Raw genomic sequence first — 26406 nt, forward strand, 5'->3', positions numbered from 1 at the left:
GTGACCTTTGAAAGGTTTAATGTGTAATGAGTTCACTTCTTTGAAAATCAATTGGTATAAATTTTATTGGGGCTAGTATTACGTAGAAAATATATTAAAACGTGGACGAATGAGTTGACATTTAGTCCTGAACATACGCATGTTAAAAACTATCGTTCATAATAGCGATCTCTTAATGCTCCGTTACTCCGTTATATGCACAAAAGTAACTCTATTAGAACCCCTTGAGATATTATAATACCTTTACATTGGTGGCCAAAAATATTGTAGTCTGTAACTATGTATATTAGGTGTATCGTGTGACACAAGTGATATGTCTCCAATGAAGCATTTAAAACGAATTTATTAGAAGCGTATTATGTATGATTGAGATACCGCAAATAGAATCTATACTAGTCGAACGATAGACGTCCTTATTTGGCGCCACATTAGACGCGCGCATGTATCCCAAGAACTAGTCTAGTCTGGGCATAAAGTTTTTCTCAGCATGAAGGGTCGGCCGCTATAAATAGTCCAGAATGCAGGACTTGCGTCTCTATCCGGCTATAATGGGATCCGTCGGGATACATGTTTTTATATATTAAAAACGGGCCGTAAAAAATGCGGAATGCAGGTAAATGAAAAATAAAACAGAATTACATCGGAGGTTTCCTTCATAAGCCTGAGTTATAAATACCAATTGGTACTAAACATAAACGCGACTAAAGTAGAATCAATAGACCTAGATATGCATAAAGCCAACGAAACTAAGGCAGCTTTTTAAACGAGAGTTTATAGTTGCATGCAAATGCATTTGTCAAACAAATCACGCCATCGTGATGGAGCACGAAGTTTTCTAGTTTATTCAGATAATCTGCGATGGTTTATAACGCTGTTTCTTTCAATTCTTGAGTATATCAGCTGTACAGTAATGCTTGACATGCAATAAACAAAAGTTATTAAATTTTGATTAACACAAAGTAACTGAAATATCGATTTCCTAACATGATCTACAATGATCTACACATTTACCGAATATGTAGATCATACGATCAAATTCATGCAGTCATGCATTCAAAAAGTCTGTAACCTGTTAATTTGAACTTAGTACTTCAAGATGGATATGTATACTTCTATATATTTTAGTTTTATATTTAAAATAGGTAATTTTTGTTTGATTTTGCTTTCTTTCTTTATTCCATGTACAAAATCACACAATTTATATTTTCTTGTTTCTGAATGCTGTGTATGTTATCATTGGAACGCAGATTTACTGATGTTTTTCCATTTATTGTTAAAAAAAAATCTGCAAGCCATACCATTACAATAAAAATAAAATAACTATTCTTGAAAGTGTAATGTACCTAAGTGCGAAATAGATAACTTTTGTATGATGCAGTCCATGGAATTCAAATGAATCCAAATTCATTGGACATGGAATATTATAGGCAGTATTGTAATAGGAATGTATCTTGTTGGCAAGATATATTCCTATTACAATACTACCTATAATATTTTTCAAACAGGATGGATACTGTACAGGATGATACTTTCCTATATCTATAGATGATACATATCCATCCATACACGTATTCTCTATTCTTCTTGGAAATTTTTAAAGTTCAAACTCATTACATTACACGCAAGCAGTATGAAATGCACATTATTGCAGTTCATAATTGATTGTATAAAATCACGTTTGCACTGATAAAATAGCTGCAGATACATTAAACAATGAGATATTTAATTTAACAAAATGTCGCATGAAAACCGAAAGCGAGAGAGGCGCATTATATCAAAGTTTGCATTATAATGAAGGGTTAGTCGATGCAAGGGGCCTGCTCTGACCTTCGTTACGCAATCTTCGTCTAGGACTGCCGTTGCTACCACACCCACGACTGCGTCCTATACCGCGACTAGCAATCGGTAGGTCAGCCACAACCAACACTGTTTTAATATCATTGCTTTTCCAACCAGTCACTTCAATAGTAAGCCTTTTGCAAAGTAATCAATGTAACCACATCATTTACCCAACCTATCGGATATCGTTAATTTGTATTTACAGGGTGCGAAGTCAGTCAAACTGCGTCTGTTATGCAACTTTACAAACGAAGCGATACAACATGATCCAACATTTGAATAAATATTGGAATTCGATTAACATTATTAAACATAGTCACAGTGAAGTATCCAGTTGCTTATACTAGTTCTTCGACCATTCATTAAAATGTATATAAAATAAAGAGAAGTCACTGAACTCTTTATAAAACTGTGAAGAGATTACGTATTTTTATGTTTATTCGCTCTGTGTTGGGTTACTTTTCGCATTTTAAAGTATTCAGAAGTTTTAGTATCTTTAGATATAGTTCCTATTGCTGTTCAGATTACATAACTAATAATCATTATACAAATAAACAAAAACATTCAGTTTATTAATATTTCAAACGTAAGGACGTTTCACGTTAGAAAGACCAAATAAAGTGTTTCATTGATTTGAAACATATTAATAATAAATTTATTATATTAATTTTAAAACCTCGTTTCATCTCCAAGGATTCAGAATAGGAACTATACCTACAGATACTAAATGTTTAGATATAGTTCCTATTCATCTCTCGCCAGGATTGGTAGCTGTAAAGGTACTAACTGGGTGATAAACCTTTCATAGATTTCTCATAGATGGCGCTACGACTAAAAAGTCGTTGAAAAACCAAGTACAAAGACACGACGCAAGCACATGGAAAAATTCGTGAGGTCCGTTGGTTCGTTCCGTGGCTTAGTTGGTATAGCGTCTGGCACGGTATGCAAGACGTCGGTTTGAATCCGACCGGATCGAAGGAATTTTTTCTGAGTGTTCGATCTTTGTACTAATAATTATAACAAATTAGTGGAGTAATTTCACAAAAAAAAAAAATTGAATATCAATTCAATTCAATAAAAATTTAATTAATATAGTTCCTATTGCTCATCAGATCACATACCTAATAATCACTATACAAATAAAATTCACATTTCAAAAACATTCAGTTTTTTAATATTTCAAACGTAAGAACGTTTCATGTTAGAAAGACCAAATAATGTGTTTCATTGTTTGATTTGAAACGTATTAATAATCAATTTATTTCATTAATTTTAAAACCCATTTCATCTCCAAGGATTCAGAATAGGAACTATATCTACAGATACTACATCTTTGGATATAGTTTAAAATTTATTAAATATTAAACAAGTGAATGCGTAATTACATTAATATCACGTGAATATTTGTTATATTTATGTAAACTAGATTTAACTATATAGAACTGTATGTATGTACTAGAGATAAAAGATAGACGCAATTATTGAATAAATATTAATTTTCACATTCATGCCACCATAACAAAAGATCTTATTTAATATACATGTGGTCATATGGACCCCGGAAACAGCAAAATTTAACAATTTGAGAGAGAAATTTTATCACTTACATTACAACGATAAGGTACGGACAACAGCACATCAGACAACACATTTTTGTTCGAAAATCGCCTCCAGTGCAACGGAACAAGATACGTCAATGTGTAGCTTGATGTGCTGTTGACTGTACATGCAACTATAATTTATGCATTTCACATAATGATATTTTTATTTATTTACACATGTATAAATTTATATATTTATAATTTAGCTCCTGACATAATTAAAACTAAAAGAAATATAAGGTTTAAGTGGAAGATTAATTTTTATTTATTCGTTTTGCGGGTTGCTGCATAACAGTCGCTATCCGCTGAACAAGTAAAGGTTATTACCAAGCGGTAAACATGGAGCTCCTTGTGAAAGAGTTCGTCCAGGGAAGTACTGCCACCTCACCTATTTCTACTGCCAAGCAGTAGTGTCAGCATTACTGTGTTCCGGTTTTGAAGGGTAAGGGTGTTGGTGAAATTACAGGCACATGGGACTTGTCAACTTACGTCTCAGGGTGACGGGCACTGTAGCAGTGCAGTGCGCAGGACTTGTTCGTCCCGTCACTTGATATTATAAAAAAAAGTGAGTCCCTTACGACCGTGTCGTCATCGTCCTCCAAGTTTTGCACGGTCGCGACCGTTAGTCTTTCACTTGATCGATCAATCTTGCAACACACACAATCTCGTAATAGCTTTCTTTCCGTATTGCACCAAATAGATACATAAGAAAATTAATTGTACAGGAGTTGAGAAAAGGTGTAAGCAAAATAGTTAAACACATTTGTGAAAAGGCTGTATAATATTGATACAACTGTGAAATAACGACTTCACTATTAAAACATCTATGTACAATCATAGTATTTCTTTTCAGTAGGGCGGCGCAATTTTTCCTAAACCTTGGGAGTATGTTGTTCAACTGAACTTTATCTAATTTCTACGATAAGATGGACTCTACGAGACGTGTGACGTCTTCGCGTCTACCGATTATTTTAACTGATATTCACTAGCTTTTGCTTGCGACTTCGCTCGCGTGAAATTAAGTAATTAACCGCTTTCGATCGTCAATAAAATAAATATAACGTATTAGAATAACAAACACAATGATATTTTCCCGTACAAAAAACATTCAATTTATTAATATTTCAGACCTAAGGACGTTTCATGCCAGAAAGACCAAACAATGTGTGTCATTGTTTGATTTGAAACCTATTAATAATCAATTTATTACATTAATTTTAAGACCCTGTTTCATTTTTTTTTAAATTTATTAAGGCTTTGGCAAAGTCATCAGCCTAAACATGAAGTATAATTATGTTTCTGTAAATATGGCCGCCACAAAGAGGATAGGCAGTTTGAGGCGGCGTGCTTGGATTGACTCGGGATTCCTTAAAACGGGGCGATTAGGGTATTTTAGTTCGAGAATCGTATAATTTAGCGTTTTAATCTTCGATTAAGGCACAATAGCACTATCCTATTCCACTTTAAACTAGATTTCACAAAATAATTAAAAGTCAAAATAAAAACGTCACTTTTCCCTCCAAAAGGTCCAGAGCGAATTTCTAGGGTCGGCAGACTAAAGCACATAAGTCAAAAAAGTGCTTCATTTGTTAATATATAATTATATATTTTTTGTGTTCTTTTTAGTGTTGGAAGTTAAATAACCTCTAGAGTAAAGTTCGAAATGTATGAAGTAACAAATGAATTTGACTTATGTGCTTTAGCCAGTAGACGTATTAATTTAAATGAATGATGTTGGATTTTAACTTACGTGTTTTAGTCCGCCGACCCTAGATTTGACCCTGTTTCATCTCAAAGGATTCAGGAGTCGCTTTTTAATAAAAAAAAATTGTCCTGCTCTTAAATTTGATGCAGAGTGAGCGTTCAAACAAACAAAGTTAAAGACAGAAAAATAGAAATTCAGATAACCGTTGTTTAGTAAAATCGCACTTGTAGGTAATTTTTATTTACATTTTTATTGTACATATAATATATGCGTACAGAATATCTCTATAATGAAATTAAACTGGTTTATAAAATCTGTTTTTGCAACTTATGCCTATAAGGTTTTTTGGATTGCTAATTTCAGGATCCTCTCTCCATTAATATTCAAATATTTCAAACTATGCCTGATTTATTCCTAATACATTTCCAATGTCTCTGATAACACATCAACTATAAATAGTGGCTAAAAGAACAATGGCGAACTCCCATATACATTTTTGTTGACACAATTTGTTTGCATCTGTTTAAGAAAAATAATTGAAAATATAGAGTTTAAATTCCTGAACAAATTTGGTTTTTTTCTGTTTACTATTCTGAGAAGTCTGGAATTAAAGATGTTATGGAGGTTACGTTTTACATAATTAAATAAAATATATCCGGTGTATTATTATATCAAAATAAACTACATAAGGCTTACACACAGTTAATAGAAGCAGAATGGTGCCGTGGGTTTGCGACGTGACGTAAGTTCATTTTTTTTATATAATTTTATAGTCAAAAAGCATGAAGCTAAGCCATAACAAAAGAAAACTGAGTTAATACATTACCGCCGGTAACTTGGAAACAAATTATTTTTTTGGGAAAAGTGCCATCTACCCCTGACATCGGGAATTTATTTTGTCAGTTTTAATATTTTCTCGCGTGGCATATTTCCAGAAGGAATTACCTACGTTACTTTTTGTAATAAAGTAATTAATCCTATACTGTAAATCGGTCGAATCAGTACATTTGATATCACTACACGTGCGTAGGCACTAAACATCTATCTTATTCTACTATTTATTAACGACGAAGACGTAGACAGGCCTCTAATACAACTTGAAAAATCCAATGAATTTAATTTATTCAATCTTGTAATTATGATATTTGAAGACGCTAAATAATTATTTTAACTATGATTTCGCGATTGTTCGTTGCATTCGTGGTCCATTATTATTTTGATAAATTGAATAATGTTTTAATTGCTTTATTTAAAAAGACTGAATGACGCCAGAAGGGCACTCCTGGCGCCTCACTATGAACTATTATAACGATTCAGTTTAGGCCCTAAAATGAATCATAGTGAGACAGCACTACATGAAGTATATATCACCATCCCGCTTTTTTGGCGTTACGACCCTATACTGAACTATAATAAGAGTTCATGGTAAGGCACCTGTACCACCTATATATAAAAACAATATTTTAACAACTTAATGATTAAGAAATAATAAAAACCTTAAATATAAGACTTAAAACTACGTTTAGCTCTTAGGAAATGACCATTTTTTTTCGAAAGTAAATCGAGTATATTTGTTTTTTCAAATAAATTTTAATTTCCCTTATTAGTTAAAAATAAATTTTATTGCAAAATGTATATAAGAAACGTTAGTTTGTTTGAAAAAACAAATATACGCAATTCAGATCCAAAATAATAATTTCATTTCTTATCCTTTTGTATCATCGTTTTATAATATCAAAGTTAATCAATCAAGTTCTACTAATCGTTTTATAATGGATAAAATATTTTGTGTGGCAGTTGTACGAGGGGGTATGATAAAGTGGACCATGCATTATCACTTGTAAAAAGATAAGAACACACCTCCGCTCCGTCAAAATACACATCATATTAAGGTTACATAACGCATTTCATAAATATCTTAAGGTGACTGTCATGATTAATTCGCCAATCTGTTATATAAAAAAATCTAAATATATAATTAGTACCAAGAAAAGATGAAAGAAGACTTCGCTCGTATTCGTATGTAAGATACAAGGGTACAACGCGCGGACACACATTCCACGGAAGAAAAGAATGTTCGAGAACCCTACGAAGCGGTACTCGCCGACCCACTCTTGCAGCGCTAGTAATATTCCATTCTGTAATTTTTGAAACCGTGACGTATGTGTGTCTTTGTGCATGTCTTTGTGTTCCTTTGTGAATGTGTTTGTGTGACGCCGAGGACGAGACGTCTCTATATCGTTACCGTTCATGGAACATAGCAATGATGGGAAATAACTTTCAAATAAACATTTGCAAAATTAATATCTATTACCAGTACCACACTAACAAACAAGCGAAGTATGAAATGGGTGAGAAAGTTACAATTTTCACATTTTTATAATTATCCCATTATTTCAAGTAATAGCTGAGTAATAATGACGAAATCTATCGACGGTAACATTGTCAGGTACATCGGCTTTTTTAGGCAGGTTGATCCATTTCTGGTATGACGTTGCTGTGTTGTGTGTGACGCAAAAGCCATTGAAAATTTACGCTTGTGTGTGTATTAAGGCGTGGCAGAGCTTTCGGGAAGGTCGACCCAACGCACACAAGACACGATATAGTGGACCCGAGCGCACGTGATTAGGTGCACGCGCATTAATTCATACACCATGACAATAATATGATGTATCGAGAACATTCAACACCATCACGGGGTCCCCTTGGGTCCGATTCCTTTGTTAAATGGATATGGCATTTTTTTTACCAAAGTAGGGTAGCAAACACGTATTGACAATCGTATTCTAATTTGAATTCTAATGTACAGCAGAAAGACTTAACACTATTATTTCACAGTAGTGTTTGAGGGTTTAAGATATTGCCATATTATTGTTAACACCAATAGTAATTTAGACTACTTCTTGTAGATCATTTCATTGATACATTCATGTCATCCTAATTAATTCACTTTGAAAGATTATTAAAGTTAGAAAAGGAAAATGGACGGTGTTGATTGATAGTACTTTTCCAAAATCAAAGCTAGCTCGTTATAAAAAAACTTCAAGGTTGGACCTCGCAGTTGCATATTAAAAAATGGTAGAGACAAGACGTTTGAAATTTGCGTTTAAATATTAATTTGCTTTGTATTGCTAGAAATTGTACACTATTTGCTTAAGAAGCGACTTTAAACTGAAGTCAACTTAAAAATGGACATACTTAAAATTTCACATTTAGTAGGTAACGTATGAACTCATAGCATTTAAATTTATGTAGTGTGGTTTGAGTCCAATATCTATATAGGCTATAGCTAAACGTGCAATTTCAGATTATTAGATCCTTAAAATTAAAAGTACAATAGAAATACGTCCACCATCGAATTCAGTCAATCAAACTGTAGACAGCTCCAATTGGTTTGCGGGCGGTTCAGTGACGCAGTGACCCGCCTCCATATTGTACAGGCAACTCATCAAGTAGCTCTACACGAACATAATCCATCAAAGAGAATAGCAGCAAACTTAAATGGTAGACCGTACACAATTTTTATTAACAATAATGTACAGGCAAGGTGACCTGTGACGCACAGCACACATTACAGTTTACAATACCACAGACAAAATTAATGTCAGCAATATGTGCTGCCTAATGGAAAGCACGTAGCACACCTCCTATGTCACGTCATCAATGCGAAAAACATGGGCACAATCATAATAAAATAAATAATACGACTAATTACTAGCTACAAGTACGTAAGTAACCGTTACAACAAAATTGAAAAGTATTATGTTATTCCCTTTTTAGCGGTTGAATAAACCCAATGGAAAATTCCAATTAAAATAAGAACTAAAAGGAAAAGGGTTATAAAATATGTTTTCTTTGGATACTAAGTATAGTTTAGAAAAGGTTGCAAACGGTAAAACTGAGATGGCACTATGACAGTGTACCAGGGATGATCGAACGTGCCCAATTGCTATAATCATAAGTTACGATTCGTTGTCTTCACATCATATGAAAGTACAAAAACAAAAAACAAAAAAACCAAATAAAAAACATCGATGAAAACTAATAAGTCTCAATCAAACCAATCTAACAGTTGAACTCGAAAAATAAAACGATTCCGTTGATTCCGATATAATTTTACCCCACAAAAATCTATCAACTTCAAGTTTCTTCAAACTCGCCCACAGAAATAAGGAATAATAGTGACTATGTTAAAATCTGCAGTTTCATACCAATTTACTGGTATAATATACAAAAATTCGATAATCCTCTTAAAAGTCTTCCGCTGTTAAGCCAGCTGTCTAGATTGATTAAAATGTTGAAAAGAAAAATTGTTGCTGACAACAAAATCCAAAATAAATTCACACATCAACCCTGTCCTGAAGTTAATAATAATCGAAACTTAGGCACTCAATCGTTGGGACAATAAAATAAACTTGACATAGGTGTCACTTATAGGTTTTCGTACATATTTTGACTAAATAACATAGAGTAGGACACTATGGGTCGTATTCTAGAACTTTATTCAATGCTCAAGTCAGGATTGCACTGGCAACACAAGCACTGGAAATACGACATTAATGGCAGGGACTTGAGTATGATTTCTAGTGCTTTGAATCATACTCAAGTCCTGACTTAAGCATTGAGTAGAGTTCTAGAATACGACCCTATGATTTGCTGTGAAGCGATAGTGCCACGTGAAAGGTTTCTACCTGGCCACAGTGCAATGCGCGGGTGCAATGTGCAAGCCATCTGTGTAATAACATAAACAAGTCTCGATACAAGACATTTCTAATCCAGGGACGTAAGTACATTTAAAAAAGAGTTTTATGATCGACGTGCAGTCAAGGGCACATCAAGCTTGACACAATCGACTTTGGATAAGTATAAGTAGTTGAAAGTTTTAAGTTTTATTGAATGTCACGATGTGTTACTGCTATGATATTAATTTCTTCTTGTGAAATTACTCCACTCGTTTGTTATGATTATTAATTAAAAGATTGAAACACTTAAGAAAAACTCCTTCGATCCGGCTGGAATCAAACCAGCGTCTTCCAGCAATCCGTGCTAAACGCTACGCCAGCTAAGCCACGGAACGAAACCAGCAGACCTCAGGATTTTTTATGTGCTTGTTGCAGTTCTTTGCTTTTAACGACTTTTTTGTTTTTGTGGCGCCATCTGTGGAAGAATCTATTTCTTTACACAACCCGGTATAGTTGAATTTAAATCTAAGTGTCAAGTTTTACGTGGTCTATGGTGGGCATTACGACACTTTATTGATTTTGTTTAATAATGCCTGTTTAATTGTTTATTATAATAACCACCTTCTTAGGCTTGTTGCATATCAGCAGGAGAAATATATGGAGATGATGCAATCGGATTCGTTTAAGTTATGAGGAAAGAGACATTTTGTACTTTTAAAGTGAAAATAAACCTCGAACATAAAATATATTATATACTAATAAATTAAATTATAGGTTGTGGTTAGAAGTGCATAGAATTACGCGAAGAAAAAAAACGTTGATGTGAAGACTGTATAGCTCAAAAGAGAGTTGTAAAACAAACACACACACCAAACAATATAGCTATCGGTACATGTTCTTACGTGTAATTCAAATATAACTATTTTTTTACAGTCATGCTTGTTACATAAGAATAATCTTCGCAACAGTACAAAACACTTTTACTTAAAACACGAATTTTATCATTATCGTCTCATTATTACATTACACTATTTTTATCTTACTTTCGTTAAGTAGACGCGTTCGTATTCTTGCATTTCTGCACAATTCAATATTACCACCACTACACATGCGAAAAGTATCGTGAAGAATACAAATCAGAGGATTGACTGTGACAGCTTTTGAATCTTGCTTGACTCGGCTAGACAGAATCCGCTGGCGACAGGTGACGTCACAGCGATATTGTAACGTTTGTCGTGCGTGTTTTTGGCGTTACGGCAGTAAAACCGCTGCATTTCCTCAATTTTTTTTTCGATAAAAAAATTAAAAACACAGCGCTATAAAGCTACATATCTAACAAGAAATGTGACAGATCCTCACTGAAATATAGTGAGAAATCAGTTTAGATGCAGTTGACGCGTCTCATATTATTTCGTCTCCACCCGCCTCGTCACGTCTTTTCCAGTCCAATTCGATTTCATGAATGTTAAAAGTAGCAATATTCAGACATTCAAAACATCTCCAAAATATTTTGATCTTTTACTTATATGAAAATTGGGATGCTGGAAATTTGAGTCATAAAGGGTAGAAAGTAACTCGTAAAGTGGTATAAGATATAGTCACATCGTCACCCTTTTTTTCGGAACGCTGACGCTCTACCCTGTCTAGATTATAAAAATCGTAGTGTGCGTGAACTCACACCAGTCAAATACGGTGGTAACCACACATATGGAAAACTACGCCTGTATAGTAGTAGTGGGGGGCGCGGCGCGGCGGCGTGCGCCAAGCGACAAGCAATGCCAACCTTATAAAACATTGCGCTGCCATCTGCAAGTTACCATCTGTAACTTGAACTTTGTAGCACTAGGACCGCGCTGCCAACATTTTCGTACGTTATGCAGAGTAACTGGAAAAAATTGAATGTTGTGAACCTATGCAGAAACCAACGGCGCGAAGTATAAACTCGAATGTAACAATTCCCGAACAGTAATAAAAAAGTTAAATAAAACGAAATTCAATGAACTGTGTCGAATCGTGGCTGTGTTTTACCGTTGAGGACAGCAATCGTGGTAAATCGCATAGGACAATTTAAACACCGGAGTGATGTGAATTGTTGACTGGTGATTTTCGCGAAACTGGACCATATTGTTTTCTCTAAAAAGCACTGATTTACAAAGTGTGATTGTGATTTACAGACATACATATTGTAGACATTACCACTTAGACGCTCCTTGACACCGTTTCAGTGAACGCCTCTAAGACAACAATTATTGAACCCTCTCAAGTCCAAGTGACGGCATCAAGATGAGCTTCAATAAGAACAATCCTAACGCGATGGGGAAGATCATGGGATATCTCAAAAAGCTATCCATAGAAAAGGTAAGTAATATTTTCAAAACTATTCATCATCATCCATTCACAGTATTGTCCAGCTATTAGAATTCTTTGCATAGTAAGTATTTATTAATCATCACTCAGTTATTTATTTTTCCACTAAAAAAAAAGAATAACGTGTTCGTACACTCGAAGCTTGAACCGTTATAGATGCTATACTTAAAAGAAGATTTATTGATTTACGGAATGTAGAATGACCTAGGTCGCACAGGAAGCTTCGCGATTTTTCGAGGAGTCTGAAAACTCGGGGCAGGCGCGAATTACACAGCGTTCTGCAGCTCAGGTCGATAAAAGACGTTGCCAAGCAACCAACACGTGGTTTCTTGGTCTACCAATCATATTTCACCTTCGAAATGTGTACAAACATAATACTGATATGGCAATCTTATAAAACTTTTGGGCTTTATGAATACAATGCCATATTATTAAACACAGTAGACGCGGTGATGAATGAGCATAAATATCGAGCCCAGACGGCCTTGCAAGGTTGAGTAGGGCGGTGTTACCGCTTTGCAACTTACTTTCCATTATTACTGTATTCATACGCGATCGATTAAAGAAATGTAACATTAACTCAATTTGTGCTAACTTTGATTTGAGTCTAAACACGTTTGAGAATTTAATAAAATAATTTATATAACACACCGAAAATAATAATTAATGTAACGATTCCTTGCTATGCAATGTGCATAAACTCATAAAAATGTAAGCCAGCGCCATTTGTAACACGTGTCACTCTGACATTGCAATACCGGCATTAAGTCACACGTAACGCAAAGGCGCAAGTGGCGCTACTGAAACTGAAACCGCCATACACAGTAATAATCAAGTTGACCAAATCTAAATGTATAGTTGTCAACATAGTCGACAGATGGCAGTGCCTTACAATACAGAGTTTGATATTGGTTGAAAGCTTTGTCGCGAGATGTCGCTACAGATGTGAAAGATGATATGAATTAAAACGGGGGTGTTCACACATACCTACGACATACAAAGCATCCAAATGTAAACTCTAATATAATTACACAACAAACGGTCAAAAAAAAGCAAAAACAACCAATTAAAAAACAAAAATACACTAATTACTTTATGATTTATAAAAATAAAACGTAACAAAACGTTTGCCATTTAAGTTGGTTTATTTATTTGTTTATTGGTTTATTGACTTAAAGTTACTTAGATAAGATTACGCCAACAGTGTTTAAGTTTCGCCCGTCCTTAAAAAAGAATGTGGAATTTTAAGCATTTTAACCCTGCATTGTTGACAGGGTACATAAGGGCTTGGTTTCACAAGCCGAGGAAGGTGGCTATTTCGGTGCAAACAGCCACAGCCACGATCGTTCGGTTATGGTCGGTTCTTCATGATATCGACACTCCCATCACAACCAAGGGAAACAAGTTCATAGCTAGTGTTATCTATTTGTAGAAAATTTAAAAAATTTGCAAATATTTTAAATGAAAACTTAATGAAATGAGGATATCTATAATTCAAAGAAAGATTTTTGTATGACCCAAATATATCTTTAGCAAAAGGAAAGGTGTAAAGTCAATATTTATAAAAATTTCGTTATTGGTTTAATTAGGTTAAACTTTTATTCTCTCTACTAGAAGTTGTGTTATTGACCGAAAAATGTCTTTATTACGTCAACATTGTTGTAAAATTAATTATGCACCGAAACGTTTACACTTTTTTTTTATAATAATCATGTAAACTTTGTATTTTGATTATTACGCCCTTCTGCCTGGAAGTAGCGCATATCGATGAACCTAGTTTGAACAGGCATATATAATTAAATACAAATAAAATTTATTAAATATATAATTAGATACAAATAAATAATCGCTCGGAAGGAATGATAATATAATAATATCATGATACGTCGCTCGGAAGCAATAGCGAAGATAAATAAACACCAGTAGGTACTAAGGCGCGTGATATTTTTTGACCTCTTCTGTAGGGACTATGACCAAAGACGTCATACAAGATTAACTTATTTATATGCAATATTAATTATACAAATATGTATGCAGTCATAAATAATAACGTCTGTTTTACCTAACTTGTGTGAATTTGAGTATTTATTTTGTCTATATAATTTGGTACAACAATAAGGGAGATTTTATGCAGTTGTCAATTTTTCACGATGACGACAATCGCGTGTCAAACATGGTAAAACCTCATAAAGGATGGAAAAAACCATAGTTTAAGTAAAACCTTTGCCTATCCAAAAAAATGGTTGCAAAATTTATTAAAAACAAAATTACATTTGCAATATTTTGTAGAACTAAAATTAATGTAGAGATTTGATAAATGAATGTATGGCTCAAGTACAACACTTTCACTAATGCATTTGAGGTAAATACTACGAGAGCAATTGGAAACAGCATTGTTGTTTATGTAGTAACGAGTCCAAAAAGTCCAGCGTGTAAACAAATAATATAGAAAAGACATGATAATATGTTATTATTGTAATGGCTGCGCATCATTGTTAGAAGGTATGATAAACCAAGAGAGTGTTTATACAAAATATTTTATAAATATCGTTATGATTGTTCGATACCATCTAGAATCGCCATGGACATCAGTGTTAGACAGGTTCATTATTCAGAGCTCGCGTCTTGTACAATAATTGTTTCGCGAGTATTTATAGTTGAGACAATACGGCAGTAAAAGGTCCTTGTTGATCGCATAAAGTGATGTTTGATATGGAAATGACCCGACGAGAGGGTCAGTGTTTTCGCTATATGTATCGCTGAGTTATCAGAAGGAACACGTTGTAGTCATATGATAGCTGTTGGTCAATAAGCAAATGTTTCTAGAGGTCTGACCCCGTTCTTTATAGTTCACAAACTTATCGGTTTCCTACAGTCTTACGTACTTTAGATAACCGATATAATAAATGGGGTGCGTTTTCGGATGGCAAGTTCAATTCTGTTTGTCCGGTGAGCTTGAGTGGTCAATTAAATATCGATATAATTAGTGTCTCTTGACCCAATATCAAACGGTTAATATCTTTAATCCTAATTGCAATCGCGTAGTGGTATGTGTTATATTCAGTCACCTCATGTGGACGTATGATTCCAGGGTGGAAGCGAAGAAAATCGTCGTGGGCAAGGCGACGAAGAACGGCTTTACCGGACACGCGGGCCAAAATACGCTCGTGTGCCTTCCAGGCCGACCCTCTCTGCATCCACTACTTGCACCTCTTTGGCGGCTTCTTGCGGCTCTCAGGTGAGTCTACAGAAAGTTAATCTACGTACACTGAAAAACTATTAGACGACGAGTGTTTATAACTTCCGTGACATGTTCCTAACGATAATTAATTTTTGCAGGGAACTCTCGCTCCTAACTACCCCTCAATCCCTGAGAACGCCTCTACGGATAGCAGCAGCGAAGAAGACGAAGATTCCTTTGACAAGACCCGCAGACATTTCCAACAACTTCGCCAAATCAGCTTAGGAAACGAGTTCAAATACAAAATGGAAATGGAAATAAAGCAGAGCGCCAAGGAGGAGAATCTACGGAATTCCGTGCCTTTCGTCAAGCAATTAAGCATTGACAGCCACAAAGTGAAACCGGAGTTTTCGATTAACGGCGATGTAAAACCTTACGGTGCTACTACTCAAAAGATCTTTATTTGGAAACAGGTGAGTTTTAAGTGCATTACATTACGCATGACATAAAGACTTTTCCTGTTATAAATACGAATCCGATACTCACGTATCACTGTTTTGTAAATAGGAAATCGGTATCATATACACAATTTGCGTGCATTTCTTGCTTTACTGGTTACATTCAGCGATAAGAACTGCAATAAAGAGCCTACTAAAAAAAAAATCATATTCGTTTTGTGCTCGCAGTTGTAGGAGTATAGTTCAAAAATTTATCATTTCATTGTTGATTAAGTGACAAATACTTAGTGCCCGATACAAAATGTTTCTCAAATTCAAAATTAATTTCAAAACTTTTATAAATAAATACAAAAATGTCGTAAGTTGCGTTAATAAATTTATTTCAGATATAGGTTACATGTGTTACTCTCTTTGTATTTCTTAAAATATTTTTACAACATGTGATCGAAGCAATTCTTACTTGTTTACTAGCCTACAAGTGCATGTACTATAATATGGACAAACAACCCTGCTTTATAAGCCCTGAAACGCCCACGTAGAGTCCATATCCATTGGCGAACTTCCTTTGAACACAACTATGAAATGTGATATTCCACTCTGTACTTTTTGATTATTATAATCATTCAAAATAATATGATAAATACCGGCAAAAAATCTCAGGTCTTAAATTATGTACAAAATAGAAATATAAAGTGATATAAAACAATAAAATTAAATAGTAATATGTTTGTGTGTTGTTACAGTTGCTTGCTGCATTTGCCGTTTCAATGGGATCTCTGATAGTCGGCTTTTCATCAGGCTACACTTCACCGGCTCTACCTAAAATGAACGTCACTTTGTCACTTTCACATGAAGAGGTAAGCTTCATAATACTTTTTTTTTCTAAACAGTAACACAAACGAATTGCGAAATTTAAAAAAAAGAAAAAAAACTACTATCAATGAAAGTGGAATACGTCATATTGTTAGCTGACTGTTAATTTATTATTCTTATCTACCGTAAGAAGCAGTAATCGGAGTAGATAGAGCAATTACGGGTCAATTATAACAGACTTTAATAAGGATATGGCTCTTTGCCAGCACCACTTTGCCACCGTATTACAAGTGAACAATGCTTTTCCACAGATTTTTCAACGGAACAATACGAATGATAGATTTCTACAAACATGTAGTTGACTGTATTTCACACTTGTAGTTTTTATTTGCTTGATTTTGTAAAAGATGCTTCATATTGCCAGGCAATCACGCACGCTGTTTAACTCGAATTTTACGATTTGTCTTTTTCTATTTTCAAACATTCAATGTATTAGCTTATTCATTTCACTCTCTTGCTTTGATTCGAGGAGTGCATTTCTTGTGTTGTACTTAATCACTTAACAGTATCCTTTAACAAAGAAATAAATAATATTATTTTATAAATACAGTTAACTAAAATTAATTGTATTCAATAATAATAAACTGTAATGAAAAATATTTTGTATATAAATAAACTTATTTTAAAAATGCAGCTAATCGAAACTATGTAATTAAAAATATTTATAACTGTGCAAATCGAAACATGTTCTTTCTATGTATCAAATTGAAACTTTAGTGAGTCGTTACTAGCGCTGCGAGTATGTTTTTAATTATTATTAAAATGTTTACAAAATGTAAGTCAAAAAAATGTTATAATAAAGGGCATTTTTTGTCTTAATTGGTGTAAATTACAATACAGGCTACTACTTTGTAGATTAAAATATTCTTCCCATTTATTGGTCAAATAGCGAAGCGTTTTTATCTTGGATGAGATAAAACTTATGTTTTTATATCCTACGTAGTTTATTTGAAAGGGTTTAACCATTATCTTAAGCAAAAATTTTTTTTACATTTTTTGGAAGTTTGGACATTTAAAAGCAACAACGGCTCAAATATGGCAAATGTTAAGACTCGAAACGGTATAAAAATATATATCCATACAAATATAAATTTTACACTCAAACATGCAAATCACTGAGATATTAATTTTTTAATCCAGAAATTATTTGATAATGATTTGTTAATAAAGGTGTATCCATGTATATGGATACACCTTATGGATTATGGATATATATATGTGTGTATCCATTCCATGACCGCATGACGCAAATAGTAAAAATTGCTCTACTACTCTGGTTATTGATAATTAAGACGTCACAATAATAATATATTACTGTTTCTTAAATGATTTTGTTTTAAAATTACAGCACAGCTGGATTGGAGGGCTGATGCCGCTGGCAGCTTTGGTTGGAGGCATCGCCGGGGGTCCCTTAATCGACAGTCTCGGGAGACGAAAAACTATTATGGGAATTGCTGTTCCATTTTTTGTTGGTTGGATGCTAATCGCCACTGCAACCAACGTAATGATGGTATTCGCCGGTAGAATATTTTCTGGAATCTGCGTAGGAGTGGGCTCCCTGGCCTTCCCTGTCTATCTTGGAGAGACGGTTCAGCCAGAAGTACGAGGCACACTTGGATTATTACCCACAGCCTTTGGTAATACTGGAATTCTTCTGGCGTACTTCGTTGGTTCCTACTTATCCTGGTATGAACTAGCATTCTTTGGTGCTGCGTTACCCGTGCCATTCTTTTTACTTATGATTATTGCGCCGGAGACTCCGCGCTGGTACGTGACCAAAGGACGTGTTGAAGATGCAACAAAATCTCTGCAATGGTTAAGAGGCAAGAATATCAATATTGAGACAGAAATGCGCGCTCTCACTCGTTCTCAAGCTGAAGCAGACCGAACCCGGGGAAATGTGTTCATGCAAATGTTAAACAGAAAGTACGTCCCAGCAATTCTTATAACGCTAGGATTGATGTTGTTCCAACAATTAAGCGGCATTAACGCTGTTATATTCTACGCTGGAACCATCTTCAGGGATGCTGGCGGCAGCATTGATGAAAATCTGTCTACGACGATTATTGGTATCGTCAACTTTGTATCTACATTCCTGGCCACAGCAGTCATTGATCGCTTGGGGAGAAAAATACTACTGTACGTCTCCTCCATTTCCATGATCCTCACTTTATCAGGTCTAGGAGCATATTTTTACATAAAAGAAGCCACTGACATCGACGTAAGCAACTACGGTTGGTTGCCTCTAGCGTGCCTAGTAATTTATGTACTAGGATTCTCTTTGGGCTTCGGTCCGGTGCCATGGCTGATGTTAGGAGAAATATTGCCTTCAAGAATCCGTGGCACTGCAGCTTCTATGGCGACTGGTTTCAACTGGATGTGTGTATTCATGGTAACGAAAACATTCCATTCGATCATAGCCACTATTAATATGTACGGCACATGGTGGTTGTTCGCAGTTGTGTGCACATTGGGATTAATTTTCGTTATATTCTTTGTACCTGAGACTCGAGGTAAAAGTCTGGAGGAGATTGAAAAGCACTTAACTGGAGGATCAAAAAAAATGCGCAATATTGATAATAAGCCAACACAAAATGGTTATTAACCTTGAAATGTAAATAGCAAGTTACGTTGAGGTACATTCCAAGGTGCAAGGGCTGCACAAATATGCTCGCCTAATGTTTGCCCGTAGTTGAATGATATGTACATGAGAGGTGCACCTAGCAGGCCACTGAAAACTCAGTGACGTGCTTAAGACTGATTTGGATTGTAGATATAGACTAGATTGCCTTACGTGTAAATATATTAGCAAATTAATCAAAATAATATTTACGTCATGTCAAGTTCCTTGATTAGGTTACTTATACTAACATTCCGCATGAGTTTGTCGCGGAGCATATCTACAATAACTTTGAGGAATAGTGATGTGTCGATATTGATAAATTTGGATAATTAGGATACCCGATTTTGAAATACAAAAATATATTGATGTATTTATGATTGTACGTTGTACATAATGTACGTTTTGGTAACAAAATCGTGAACGTCAAAATATAAGTGTCAATTAATTTATACACTTCCTACATAATTCCACAGATCTTCGAAGAACTCAAATATTTAAAAAATAACTCAGCTATTTAATCGTGACAAATAATATTTAGGTATTTATGACCAAATGATTATTTAATAAGTGATTTGTTATTTTATTTAATGACATTATATTATTTGTGAATCCGTATATTACGGAGGCATATTTATTATATTAAATTTGTTATAATTTTATAAATATAAAATATTAAATGGTATCAATGACTTTTATTTGGACTCTACTCGAAGCTATATTTACTTCACATCAAACGGAGATCAAAATACAATACATTTTTCGCTGTGTGACTTGAAGAAAACTGTCGAAAAAAAAAGATCTTTTACAGGAATATCGAATCGTGACAGCTAGGACTGCAGGTAAACTAAGTCCTTTTAACTATCGAGTTCTTAGGTTTTCGCGATTGTTACACATAGGAAAAAACCTATTTATCCAGATATTATAGGTCCCATAGTCACGGTTGATGGGATGGGACCTGCAAAGGGCCCGAAACGTCGGTTTGTTTGAAAAAATAAATATACGCGATTTAAATCCGGAAAAATAGTTTCATTTCCTAAGTCCTTTTAATATCTGTGTCGATTATTAAGACCTCCTTGTTCAATCCACCTTTGCCTGCTCCATGATCACATGATCCATGACAATCTTTCAGCTCCGTCATCAATAAAAAGAATATTTTTGAAACAAAAACTACAGCTAGCAAACAGTCAATAGCCTCTCGCAGGTCGCTTTAGCGGCCCAGCGCAACGTGCAACATCCAAGAATCGAACTGGTCTCCGGGATAAACGGTTCGACCAAAAGATCAGAAATCGGGTATATGGCTTTAAGTCAATTTTGGGCAAATGTCGCAAACTCTGGGTAGAGGATCTCTGTTCCTTTTGGGAGAACAATTACCTAAATATAAGTGGTAATCGATTTACCTCCCAACTAATAATTTGGCTATAAAACGAGAGCTAAAACTAATAAACAGCGGTTATAGAGCACGTTTTATCGTCAAATTGTTAGTTGGGAGGTAAATCGACTACCACTGTTATTTAGGTTCCCAGAAGGAACAGAGATCCGCCACCAAGAGTTTGCGACATTTGCCCAAAATTGCCTCCAGACTAGATACCGATCGTCAAAAAGCTCACTGTTATGTACACCGCCTAATAACCAAATCTCAGTTATAAGTACAACATTATACCCAAGAAGATAAATATTCCTAACGAATGTACTGGTCTTTGTGCGCAGGCCGTGACTATTTTGGTAATATATATTAGCTTAGTCATTAACGATTTTTCATTGTAAATATGAATTGGGTAAAATGTATAGAATTCAATAAAATAATACAATTGATAAATTGGCCAACAATGAGGCGTTAGTAATAACAAACGCACAAAAATAATAACACTGACAAGGAGTTAGACGTTAGTTACACGTTATAAAATTAAGTTAAGCAAAATTTTGCAATACAATAGCGCGAACAAGCAAGCCATTAATATGAATAGTGATTTACGTGGTGAGAAGAAAGAGGCTCAAGGCGCAGTGGAATAGCGTATAGATTTGTGAAGCTGTTAAGCGAGCGGCTATTAAGCAACAAAGAATGATGTACACCTACTTTAAAGCATTGACATCACAGAAATAAATCTAGATAGAACGGCGATGTGGTCGGGGCTACTTGCTTGCTTGCATTTGCCATGTTGTGCTGGTTCTAACTGCCTAAATAAAGTGCGAGTGTCAGTCGGTCAAAAGGAGACGTCTCATTTCACGGTTGTCTTTTTCAATAATTTAAAACCTGTTTTAATAAAGTAGACACGAAAAAACTTAAAATAATTAAGAAACTTTCGTTACAATCACAACACAGCTAAACTCAAATTTCATTGTGTGCTAGACAAAATGCAATCTGCGCTCAACGCTCTGCGTAGCGAGCAGCCTATTACAAAATAAGTTCTCATGCCTAACGTCGCAGAATGGCACGTGTAAATTAGTGATGTAACAAAAATGATCATGGATTATCGACTAAAACCAGCAACCAAAAAGATAAGTATATACATAGACTTAGATAGTTATAATCTTACAAAGTGAGTTAGGTGCTTGCGAGTACATGCCAGTGTGTGCTTGCGAGAATGTGCGAGTGTATGCGAGTGCGTGATAGAGCGTGTGTGTGCACGAGAGAGCGTGCAAGTGCATGCGAGTGCGTGGGAGTGTGTGCTTGCGAGAGCGTGCGAGTGTGTGCTTGCGAGAGCGTGCGAGTGCGTGTGAGTGTATGCTATTGTGTGCGAGTGCGTGAGAGAGCATGCGAGTGCGTGCAAATGTGAGCGTGCGAATATATGCGAGTGTGTGTACTGCATGCCAATGTGTGCGAATGCGTCAGAGGGCGAGTGAAAGCGCGTGAGTATGTGCGTGAGAGAGCGTGCGAGTGCATGCGAGTGTCTGCTTGCGAGAGCGTGCGAGTGCGTGTGAGTGCGTGCTAATGTGCGCGAGTGCGTTTTGATTTGATTTATTATTAATTAGTATGGTAATGTATAATAAAACATTAAAATTAGTTTAGTACAAGTTAGTTTTACCAACCAGTAAAGAATAATTTTTGATATTATTTTGGTCTTTCAATTAAACTATGTACCTATTAAAATTTAATTAATATTACTATCATATTGCGTATTATTTCCTTATTACTTGTATAACAAACGAGACATGTGCCCCACCTACGGTGGAATCGGGCTCGGCCTGAAGCGCGTGGTCGGGTTCAGAACATTACGGGGTGTGCTTATGCTCTCGGTGGCACAGCGGTTAGTACTATGGGCGCTCATAGTACAGGAAATTCCCCAATTTAAGATCAGAAACTTGGTGTGATTGTCTGGCATTTTTATCTCTAAAATAGAGAAGTACTTGACATAGCTTTCAAGAAAAAGAATCTAACAGAGAGATAATCGAGATACAACAACGTTATAAGTATCTATTTCCACTACATCGGGAAGTATGCCTTACATTTTGAACAATTATTGTGAGATCTGTAACAATGAAATATAAATTGCATGGGTGATAAATAGTTGATAGAACGATCATTTATCGACCGCGTCCAGGTGTCATTCTGAAGAGGAATTAGAATGGAGGTGATGAAAAATGGGTGATGGTGGCAAGAACCAATCGAACAATTTGGAGAAGAAATTGTAGGATATATACTAATATTTACTGGGTTTACATTAGGGGCGATGTGACTGAAGTGATGATGAATGTATTTATTACATATATTGATGAGAAGTTTGGTTGGCGGTGGAATTTGTCACCACTACGATCATCCAGAGGTGCATATTAGACTGAATTTACGGGACGTGCGGTAAAAAAGACAGAAAGTACACATAACGGAATGACGGAAGCAAAGTAATTTTAAGGTATCAGTACACTCGTACATTAAGGCAGATCCAAGTTACCTTAGTCAGATTAACTAATGGTCAAGTGTAGAGTGGTTTACGCAGTTATTATTATTATATTGGGTTAAAGTGTTGTACAGTCGGAGAGTGTCGGTGATTAATAAGATTCATCCTTTTTGTTGATTTAATTCTACATTCTCTGTATGCAACTCGCGCATACACACACTCTCACACAGACACAGAAATTCACATCATTGTTTCTTTTATGAAACTAACACAATGTTAATGTTTTAAATACATCTATAATCGAAAAACAAGTTTTAGAGAAGTGTTTTTTAAGATATCTCTTAATAATCTTTTCACTGCAGGTCCTCAAAGTGTTAATATTTGATAAGTAGATTTTGAAATTACAATAGAATGAATTTTTGAAGTTTAGTAGCAGTAGAGATCCCTGTAATAGAGATCGTCCAGGGAAATACTGCCATCTTATCTACTTCTGCCGCCAAGGAGTAATGTGAGCATTATTGCGTTCCGGTTTTGAATGGTAAGAATGCTAGTGAAATTACAGGGATGGACGAATGGGATTTTTAAACTTATGTCTCAGGGCGACTGGCGCAGTGGCGGTGCTCCTCAGATCGTAGCGAATTAAAGCGCATGACTTCTTCGTCCCGTCTTAGTATAAAAAAAGTCATCAAACGTCCAATCAAATCTCGAACGAAACGAAAAAAAATCGCGTGGGTTGTTGATTGACAATAACTGAAACTTCGTTACAAAAAAGTTTACGAGTGTGGATTGATATTAAATTAACAGAATTACTTACAATTTATATATGGCCTATGGTATAAATTGTAAAAAAGCGTAGAAATAGAAATAACACAGAATCTGATAAAAATTTTTTTGTGTTTACCACATACATGTATTGACTTTCCATTTTAATTATAGGTTTTTATATTCTAAAGTAAAATAATATTTTCATAATTAAACATAATTGAGAACAGGCGGTATAAAACAATATAAGTTTAATAAATTAAGTAAAACTGTAAGTTTATCAGATTACAGCACACATATTACAACGAATCAGGGCTTTCATATTAGATAGAAATAGAAATAATTTATTCCTTGAATAATCAACACAGTACACATGCATTTTATAATAGTAATAATACTGATAATGATGAGAATAATAATAATAATAACAACAAGGATTTGGATCTAAATCCATACATATATAGAAAACAAAGCGTGTGTGCTGTGCTGCCAAGGAAACCGTGACCACTCAGCATGTTGCGGTCTCACTTAAAGATAGATAGGTATTTTTCATATGAAGCTTGCATTTTTTTTTTCGTTTAGAGCAAAATACTCTTTATTTTTGCACATTTCTATTTTCATGCATTGATTTTTTTTCTATTTTTTTTGTAACTTTTTTAACACAATAATCAAATTATTGCATTCTTATTCTTTTTTTTTCTTTTCTTTTTGTTATTTTTACTCTATGGTTACACAATAAAAAATATTTTACATTTAAATACTCATCAATATTACAAATAAAGCATACGTATTATTTAAAAATAAAACTACCTACAATACTTCTAACTAACATCTTTATTGCAAAATTTTTAAATCTGTTTTATGAGTTGTTTATTCTAATTTAATCATTCAAAACATTCCTTTCTCGTAAAAACTGTTCCTTCTTTCTACTTTGTATAAAATTCTTGAGACTTCTAAACATGCTGCCGATTTAGCTTGACAAAAAATATATACTTAATAACAATTGTTACTAATGTATATGTCAACCGACCGTGACGCGAATTCCAGTGGCGTATGACGTAGCAATGGAATTGATGATGCTGATAGAGAACGTGTTGAATATTTTGTCATTTGCTATATTTGACACACATCTTTTGTTTATTCAACACGCATCAATGCTTCCAAACACAAATGCGTGGCAGGATCATAGCAAGTGGAAGGCTGTGGTCTCTGCGTACCCCGATAAAAAAATAGGGTAAAGTGTATACCACCAGTTATTCAGTTGTTTGTCATTTCTCTGTCTTAAATCATCAAAATAAGGAACACACATTAAGCTAAAATGTGTTCTGTAGATACCATGAAAAATCGTCAGTTTGGTAAAAAATAAACATTGTCGTGTGTGTTTTCAAGCGCCAATCAATAACCTCGGGTGTGGATAATTGACGTTGGATGAACGGAAGAAACGGTGCAATACTTCGGCGGTACACAAACATTGACGGCAAATCACTCTTCTACCTATATCGGTGAAACCCGCTGGTGGGAGGCCAGTATAGGCGTGATTTCGTTAATAATATTTCTGCAAAATTCAAGCTTCTTTTTCTCTTCATTTATGAATAAAAATTGCTTTTATTTTTCAATTTTCAAAGTAGTTCAGTAATGGCTTTAAAAATTTGCAATAATTTACCGAAAGTACCTACTAAGGTTTCAAAAAAACCTTATGCTATTTAAAAAATAGACTAATCTTATTGACTAACAAAATGCACACATTCGTAATTTCATTGGCTAACTTTTGATATTTGAATATTTATACTGACGTAATTCTAATTATAATTATTATTTTGACATCTCGTAACATAAACAATTATTATCATTGAAATGGATCAAAATAACTATCACCGCGTATATATTAATGACTGCCATTAAATCCACGTGGATAGGCCAAAACAACATGTTACGCTTACCTAGTTTAGTACATAAATGTTAAAGAAGAGCATGTACGTAAATATATAACATATCGTCAACATGTTTGATTGCCTAATATTTGGCCGGATTGTAGTGAAACTATACTTATTTTATTACATGTCAACTTCTTCACAACCCGTGTTTTCTTTCACAAATAAAAGAATTATCAATTGTTTAATTTTTTTATGGTTTACATTATCTAAATTATCTGAACAAAGAACAGATACTTGAATTTTATTTTACTATGCTACTGCTACAAATAATGTGTTAAAATGTATGTGTGCTTCAATCAGATGTACCTCTATGAATGCATATTAACGACATAATAAAGCAAATAAGACTATTACTTAATATTCCTCATTCCGCATGCTCTAAATTATATCAAGTTTCTGGTTTTTAATTTCTTAATTCATTTAATAAGAACTAAACATTATTTGAAAGTCTTGCCGTCCCGGACGTAATAACTTCAAAATATTAAATATAAGCTATTTCGCTATTTCACGTCGTATTCTGTGTTATAAAAGAAACAAATATAAGGACA

At 34.6% G+C, this 26406-nt stretch overlaps 2 protein-coding genes across 3 annotated transcripts in view; one reads left to right on the top strand and one right to left on the bottom strand.

The window, feature by feature from the left end:
• LOC113230461 (RING-box protein 2) overlaps window positions 1-26406 on the bottom strand; it is a 53846-nt gene that overhangs the window by 9474 nt on the left and 17966 nt on the right. The gene's annotated exons all lie outside the window — the stretch shown is intronic.
• Window positions 11700-19870, top strand: LOC113230459 (facilitated trehalose transporter Tret1-like). Its single transcript, XM_026464400.1, has 5 exons — window positions 11700-12185; window positions 15286-15432; window positions 15534-15848; window positions 16577-16690; window positions 18055-19870. Exons 1-5 carry the CDS (start codon window positions 12111-12113, stop codon window positions 19309-19311), a joined length of 1908 nt encoding a protein of 635 aa, XP_026320185.1. The 5' UTR covers window positions 11700-12110; the 3' UTR covers window positions 19312-19870.

The sequence above is a fragment of the Hyposmocoma kahamanoa genome, unplaced genomic scaffold (genome assembly GCF_003589595.1).
Source record: "Hyposmocoma kahamanoa isolate Upper Pololo Valley unplaced genomic scaffold, ASM358959v1 63, whole genome shotgun sequence".
Taxonomy (NCBI): Eukaryota; Metazoa; Arthropoda; class Insecta; order Lepidoptera; family Cosmopterigidae; genus Hyposmocoma; species Hyposmocoma kahamanoa.